General features: G+C 32.7%; 1 protein-coding gene across 2 annotated transcripts in view; it reads left to right on the top strand.

The window, feature by feature from the left end:
• Positions 1 to 209: 209 nt before the first annotated feature.
• LOC129225089 (myosin light chain alkali-like) overlaps positions 210 to 8,699 on the top strand; it is a 64,890-nt gene continuing 56,400 nt past the window's right edge. For both annotated transcript variants that reach the window (XM_054859643.1, XM_054859644.1), the window contains exon 1: positions 210 to 341. In XM_054859643.1, coding sequence (XP_054715618.1) covers positions 339 to 341 — 3 coding nt within the window. In that variant the 5' untranslated portion in view covers positions 210 to 338. The remainder of the gene's footprint in view (positions 342 to 8,699) is intronic.

Here is an 8,699-nt window from a genome sequence, read left to right as displayed (position 1 = left end):
TTTTCCGGAGTCCCTTCTCCTCGCGACGTGTACCTCCATGACGTCACCAGCTCTCAAAATAACTCTAAATCAGAAAAACGTAACAGTAGGGCACCAAGTCTCTCGATCCAGCACTCGTTTCTTCTTTTGTCTTACGGAATTGTACTCCATTTCTGCCATCTTTTTTTTTTTTTTCAGGGTTCCTATTTCACGCACATTTGACTGAAGCGCCACCTGCGCACTGCAAATTGTAAAACCCTACAGAAGACTTTGCCACAGCAGTCCTGTTTTTCGACTTCGGTTGTTAACATCTGAGTCTTTGATCTTGGTTACCTTTCTTGTGTGAAGCAGAATCTACCATGGTACGTTTACTTTAAATTGATATCATTCTGGTATTTATTAAATTTGATTTTAAAAAATATTTTGAACAGTTAAAGATTTAATTTAATAAAATTCAATTTTAAGCTGCATTTAACACTTTAAAATTTAGATGGATTTATTTTTCTTCATGATAGGGAAACTCGTTTATAGTGATCGCAATCATTTTTCCTCGTTATAAAAAAATTCTTGTGCAACATATGCTAATTCTTAGTTTGTTAATCATGTGTATTTCCTTGTCAGAGGCATGGTAAAATTCTTAAATTACGTATTTTTTCAAATTTGATTCTTAAGAAAGAAGAGAGAAGAAGAGAGAGAGAAAGAAGAGAGACTTCTAAGAAAAAAATGATCTTTACACTTGTCATTCGTTAAACATTTTGAGCATAAGTCAAAAACAAACTTATTGTACGCAGATTCTTTTTGAACATTCTCCTTCCCCTTTAATCTGTCGATGCGCACTATCTTGATCTGATTACTGCAAAGGTACGTGGGGCAAATGTTCAGGGTCCCCTGTCGGAGGAGAGCCTCAAATTTGTGAAATGTTGTTTATAATTTTATCTGCCTAATTAGTGATATAAAGTTAAAAAACTAAAAAATAGTATGATGCCACACAGCAAGATACCTTTGCCTAGTCAATATTTTTGAAAAGTGCTTGATTAGAAACAGATGAAATTTATTTTCAAGTCATTTAGTAAATTATGTGATGTTTTACCACATCACGGCTCATACCGGCTCAGATATTTGGATAAAATTTAATTTTGTACTTTCACTTTTTCAGACTGTCAAAATATTTTATAAAGCACCCACGATGAAATACATGTCTCTTTCCCCCTGTTTATTGTACAGTAAGTTCTATCACAAAAAAAAAGAGAGTAAAGTTTAGTGATTAACAATAAATTTTTCCACTGCATTAAAGTTATTCGCACTACGTGATTTTATTTATCAATTTTAATATGTGAACAAACCTCATTACCAATTGTAGTTAATCTTAGCTTTTTTTTTTGATGAATTTAATCATTTTCATGAAATCTTTTGCGAGAGTATGAATTAAACTTATAAAAATCAGAATTGAGAGCGCGAAGAGAGAGAGAGAGAGACAGAGCGAGAGTGTGGGCGCGTGAAAAGAATAACTGAGCTCCGACAAAGAAGACATTAGGAGGAAAACTTTTATCCATTGAAATCCATCTCACTCGAACCTTTATAAATTTGAAAAACTTTGCTTTGTAGACATTTTTCGATTCTCAATTGTAAATGAAAAATGTGTAACAGTTGATTCTTTAATACAAGAAGTAAAATGTAAGTTAAGAAGATGATAAGCAATTTTATTTTAAAATCGCCAAAAAAGTTATTATTAGATTGATATTGTTTTTGTTATTATTATTATAGTTATTATATTTTTATTACTATTATTAATTATTACATTAAATGTTTTTTTTTTTTTTTCTTTGTAGAATTTGTCACAATCGCTTAAGCTATGAAATTTTAAATGAATGATTTCTAACCTCATATGATTGTGAAGTCACAGTTTTCATGAAACACGTTACTTCATAACGAAATCTCAAAAAAGTTTTACGACAAAATTTTACTTAACATTAATACTAGTTTCGTTAAATTGCGGGATCACTCAGAGAAAAGAGTATCTGAGAGTTTTTCTTTGGTTTCTATTCTTAGATTGTCTCTCTTCAAGGATCGAATCTCATCCCCATTTCCTATTTTTTTTTACCCGATCCTAATAAATTATCAAGCATTGCTTTTTTGGACAAATGAAACATAGGAGAACTTCGTTTGTCCGGGCCCCGTTTATCCGGATCTCCGGTTTATTCAGACAAAATTTGTAGAGTTATAAAAAAATTACTTGACTAATAACTCTAAATTATGATAGCAAGAACGGAACTACAAATGACGCTTTTTATCTTGATTAAATACACAACTCCTACATAGGTCGTGCAATAAATTATAGTCATCTAATAAACAACATGCAAGGACGGATCCAGAAATATTTCAAGGAGGGAGCGGTTATTTTTTCAATTTTCCTCTTACAACGTATCTGGTTTGTTCATGCTTTGGAGGGGGGGGGGGAGGGGACAGCATTTTATCTAAAACAGCAAAAATATTGAGATTTAGTTAAGGAGCTTCCAGAACTTTTCCCGTTGAAAGAGATATTCTAAATTTTCATTTCAAAACTTTAGTAATTCCGGAAGAATTTTTCGAAACCCACTTTTTCTAACGTCATCGAACTTCGCCTAAAATTGCTCTTTTTGGAGCTTCAGTTCCGAAAATAAAATAAATAAAAAAATAATTTGAATTTTGTCATCTTGGATTCAAATTATGTTTTTCGCAATCACGAGTGTGTGTTTGTATGTGTGTGTGGGGGGGGAGGGTATGTGTATGTGTGTAGGCATGTGTGTTTGTGCCTGTGTGCAGTCATGAGTGTGTGGGTAGTTGTGTGTATGAGTGTTTGTGTGCGTGGGGGCGGGGTATGTGTATGTGTGTGTAAGCATATGTGTTTGTGTCTGTGTGCAGGCATGAATGTTTGGGCAGTTGTGTGTATTTGTGTGTATGTGTAGGTGTCTGTATGTATGCGTGTGTGTATGTGTGTGTATGGTGGTGTTTGTGTATGTGTGTGCGTGTATGTATGCGTGTGTGTGTAGGATATGGACGCAACCTGGAGTCGGTTTTCGCTAGAGGAGCAGCATCGTGAGGCCGGCCGACGCGACGGGTGGTGCTGGCAGAGGGTGGCGCCGCGCCGGTGGGAAAAATGATAGCACGCCAAAAACAGTCAAATGAAAGCAATAAGCAATCGTGATTGCTCAAAAATCGATAAAAGTCACTGAACCCTTTTTTCCCCCTAACACTACCTGATACATCTAAAATCACGTTCTTAAGACTTACATTTTTCATAATAACCGTGGAGAAGCCTCCGAACTTCTCCTTCTAAAACAGCCATAATATCATTTAAAATTGCCTTTTTGAAACTTAAATTTCGAAAAGTTTTCAGGAAAGATTCGAACCGAACCCCATTCCTTTCTTAAACGTCATCAAAGATGGCCTACACTTACGTTTCAAGACTTCAATTCTGAAAAAATACCAGTTCAGGGTCCCTCAAGGGGGGGGGGCGATCGCTCCCATCTCCCCTACCTTGTATCTGTCCTTGACAACATTGCGTACTTTTAGCGTCAGTCCGACACCACTGCAGCTGAACTTTAAATGATAAAGTGTGTGTGAGTAACAATCCTATGTAATTCTGTTACAAAGCATTGTTTTTTTGCTGTAATAAAAGAAAAGTCTGCTTATTTAAAAACGTGTTTTACTTCTTTAAGAATGCGTTTTGCTTATTACCCACATTACCCGGATTTTCGTTTATCCGGATTGCTTTTAGCTCCATAAACGAGGTTGTACTGTAATACTATTTAATACTACTTTTCCCGAAGGATACTGAAGATTTATTTTTACTTCAACAACTCAATTGAAATTGAAACAAAATACAGACGGTCTATAATGGTTTTTTACTAATTTGATTTACTTTTTGCATCAAGTTATTCTTATTTGTACTATAGTGATATACTTATATCCTCATTGGTTCTCATTTTTTTAAGGAAACTGAATTTTTGTGGAAACAAACGATAATTAATCTCTTTTTTTCCCTTGAGAATCGATTGAAATTCAATAGATCGTCAAGAGATGGTAGTGATTCATATTTTTTTTTTTACTTTACAGTAGAACTTCGTTTATCCGGCCTCGTTTCTCCAGATCTCTGGATCAAGTTTGTAGTTTCTGTAATTGATACTGAGACATAAGGAGTATAGCAAATATTCCTACATCCAATAATTTGTAGGAACATGAAAACATAATTTATTTGGATTGTTTTTCTTTTCTTTTTTTTTTTTTTTTTTTTTGCAAAATATTAGAACATAATTCAATGTTTAGTTTCTCAGTAACAATAATCGGAGTTGGAAAAACATTATTTTTATTTGGTGAAAAGTCGTTTGTATTTTAGCTGACATTTCTGAATTTGTAAAAGCTGTCAGATGCTGTGATAATTAAATCCTGACAAGTTGGAATCATCATGAACAGTTTAGAGCAAAATGCTTCAATAAATTTTGATACCCTCCTTCCCCCAATGTTATAATTTTAAAAGGTATTACAAAAAAGTGAAGCACAGCATGTTGAATTTTATGGAAAAAAAGGTTTATTGATTTCAATGTAAATAAATAAATAAATAACAAGTAAAACTAACGATGAAAGGCACATATTTTGGAACTAGTCAAACACTTTTAATGCCAGTGTATTTAGAAATGACTTTCCTAAAGATTGAAGAATTTTTGAATACTTCAAACCTGTAGCATTTACCTTTGCAGTATGCATTATTCATTACCATGCTTGAAATCCTTTATATAAGTGAAATTAATTTACTTTTAAACTACTTTTAAGAAGGAAGAATTATTCTATAGAGGGTGTTCTAAAAAACATGAACATCTTAAGAAATTAATTAATGATAATATTACATGAAAAGGGTGTAATGATAATATTACATGAAAAGGGTGTAATGCTCCGAATTGAAATATTTTCAATATGAATAAATTAAGGTATTTAAATTTTACTTAGAAGAATTTATTGTTTAGAATTGAGTTATGCGGGCTATAACTTTTTACAAGAGTGTATTTGGAACTCAAGATATACGAATCAAAACAATAATAGATAACCACGTTAATAACTGATTTTCTTAGACTGACTTGATTACTATCATTTTGTCCGTACATTTCCTGTACACTTTCAAATTAATGCAAACTAGAAGATTATATTTTATGATAAAAAAAGAAAAAAAGAGTGAAATATTTCCATTTTTTTAAAAAAAAAACTTTACCTTTTAAGCATTAATCCGTTGAAATTATTTAGTAGGTAAACGTTAAAAGACAAATGAGGTAATGAGAAGCAAAGAGATGCAATAGAGGACAAGATATAGTACTAGTAGCCCTAGTAGGTGCTGCTGTGCTGCTGTACAGTATGATTTAGAAAAAAATTTCAATGAAAACCTACCTAGGATCTGATCTTTAAACGCGTTTTACCCATAACTTGAAAATGTCCACTTACGTCCCTTTGCTTCTCACTGCCTCAAATAGGAACCTTTATTAAACTTAAAGACTTAAGGAAATTTTATTAAATTAAAAGATTATATATACATATATATATATATATATATACTAAATTTTCATTATTGAATACACCTGTTCCAGACTAGAGGGGATTAAAACTATAATTTCACTCCAGATACACTTCAGAATACTCAAAAATAGCTTTTTAGAATTATTATAAAATCTTATATTACCAAATTTATCCCCCCCCCCCCCCTTCTCTCTCTCTTTCGCTTGCAATTAGACATTTTCCTAGCATAATCTTCTCTTACATTCTCTCAGATATTTCCTACTCACTTGCCATCCATGTTGCACTTTTGGGACTTTGAATCATGTTTTTAAAAATAGTGTGAATTACGAAACAATGATGCTTGCGAATTCTTAGCTGAATTCTGACAAAAGTTACAAGATAATTGACTTTAAGCAATGAACTGGTATTTTTATACTCGCTTGAGCACTAGGAAAAAAAAAAAGAGAGTGATGCGTTTCAGCAAATATCTTCTTATCCACAAGCATTTTTATTGCATCAATGTGACAGTACTTGTCTGATTAAGTTCACAGCAGAACAAGGGCGCCCATATGGAGGGGAGGGAAGGGGGCAAGTGGAGGCTCAAGCCCCCCCCCCCTCCTTCTCCGAATTATAAAGAAATTAGAACTCCTTGCTTTTAGTACTTTTTTTCTTTGCAAAAATGCAAAAAACATTTCTTCTCCAGCCGTTAAAAATGTCATATTTTAATAACTGTAATCTGCACTGAAATCAGTTTTTAATGGGGAAAATATCCTGCTAACCCTTGGAGAAAATATCTGTCCCCCCCCCCCCCTACAGTTTTGCATATGGGCGCCCTTGCAGCAGGATGACAGGAGTATTGAATCAGTATTTTAAACGATTTGGTAAGAAACACACACTTCTAGGAGCTGTTATATCAGGAGGAGCTCATGAATAATCAGCTTTGGATTCGCGTAAATTTAAATAGGAGAAGTTGCAAAAATAAATAGTTTTGCTTCATAGAACAAGACTTGTATTTCTTATCAGTTCCTTATTCTACTCCAAAATGCTAATTCACTATTGACTATTGCTTTTATTTTCTTTTGAGCATTAAGCACACTACAAATTAGATCCTGTGAAAAACTCTTGTGGAGCAGAGAAACGGAAAATAAAAACTACATCAACTCTATTTCCTCTTCTTTCTTTTTTTTTTTTGGTTAGTTTCCATAAATGATGTCACTTTTCTTTCTTTCTTTCTTTTTTTTTTTTTTTTTTGACATATTTGGCCACACACTCACTTTAGGGCGATTCCACCATAGCGTGTGTGACATTTTTACACTATTTTTTTTTTCTTTTCAAAGTTCTTTTCCATTAACTCATTATCAAAAAAAATCAAGCATCGATTAATATTATCTTATTTTACATTCTTTTATAAAACATGCATAAAAAATTGTTCACATGTTTTTGCAATTAATTATTAATTTTATTAAACTTGTAACAGGTGTGACAGATGAAAACTGAAATTGTCAAACACGTTACAAGTTTTTTAAAATTAATAATTAATTATAAAAAAAACAACTAGAAAATTGCGTATGTAATCGATTTATAAATGGATGTAAAATGCGATAATATTAACCGATGCTTGATTTTTTGATGCTGAGCTAATGAAAAAGAATTTGGCCCACACGTCACGGTAGAACCACAAACACACTTTATCACGAAGTGTCACTACTCACCTTACACTTCCCTTCTCCTTATCACATGTCAAGCTACATTACATAAAGATATTGTTGCATTTTTTTTTTCATGTCAACCAAAATTTGTGATGTCACATTTCTTGTTCCCCCCCCCCCCCCTCCTTGCTCCCCTGATCACCGACTGTCGCAATTTCAAGACTCCCTCCCCCTCACAGCGTGACATCATTTGAGAACAACCCTTTAGTTCTTTTAAGAACATATGAACTAATAACCAAATGCTATTTCATCATATAGTATCAACTCACTGGACTTGCAAATGATTTTTTGCCGATACCTATAAGTTAAAAATACTTTTTAAGGATAGAAATAAAAATATATCCGATGACAAAATAATTTACTTAGCTAAACGAATCATAAAAGCAGGCAACGTTCAAAAAATGTCAAATTACAGACAAGAAAGGATATTTTTGATGGTTAAAAATTTAAATTCAGTTGATTGCAATTAACTTGCAAGTTATTGCGACATAAAACGAAAGTAAAATTTTAATTTCATGTGCCAAAACACATTTCATTAAATTGTGGGGAATAATGTGATACTTTATCAAATTGCAGTTCTTCCGTCAATAATCGTATGAAATCGAAGTCAACCAATCATGAGAATTCAGTAAAACTGATTTTACGAAAGTAGAAGCTTTATCAAAGGAAATTATTTTGATCAGAATTTTTATGGGATGTTAATTTAAATAGCTTTGTTTCAAGCATTATGTCAGATAATTGAATGTTTCATGGTGTCCGTTGTGAAGACCAAGAAACTTGATAAAATGTTGTACGTGTACGTTACTAAATATTTGTTTTGTTGTACAAATTAACATCTAACAATATACAATCCTGATACAGCTGTACTTCCTCCCCCTTACCCACACACAGCAGCGAGTGCGTTTTCTGTTTTTGAACATCCACTGGTCCCTTAGTCTAAAAATGGTAGGTATGGAAGATATCGAGGGTTAAAATTTAAAAGTAAAAAATAAATAAAATTTCACAAACATCTCACACAGAAATTGATGAACTAATGACACTGCTGTAATTGAACTAATGACACTGCTGTAGGCTACGTTTAATGCCATTTATAGAAGGACAATGTGAGTTAACATACTTCAACAGAAACGAAAGAGGGTTTGAACAAATGAAAAACACATGGAAATGTTAAATGTTCTCAGAAATTCTTCAACAAGCAAAGCATAAAAAATAAATCAATTCTGATACTTTTGATAACTAAACGTTTATCATTCCGCAGAAAAAAATACCATGTGTCTTGCTGACTAAAGTCTGACTAAAAAGAATGTTTTTCGAATCTATTTTACAGGGAAAAAAGTTAAGTTTATATTGTTGTAAGATAAAGAAACTGTTCAAGTTTGCTATTGCCACGAATGTTCACTGTTATTTCATTTCGTTACTCTGTAAGTGTCCCATCGGTAAATTAGTTCTTTCAAAAAAAATCGGTGCAAAAACATTTTTCTCGCAATATTT

The sequence above is a fragment of the Uloborus diversus genome, chromosome 6, assembly GCF_026930045.1.
Source record: "Uloborus diversus isolate 005 chromosome 6, Udiv.v.3.1, whole genome shotgun sequence".
NCBI lineage: Eukaryota > Metazoa > Arthropoda > Arachnida > Araneae > Uloboridae > Uloborus > Uloborus diversus.
The sequence above is the reverse complement of the archived record's forward strand: the minus strand, read 5'-3'. Positions and strand labels throughout refer to the sequence as shown.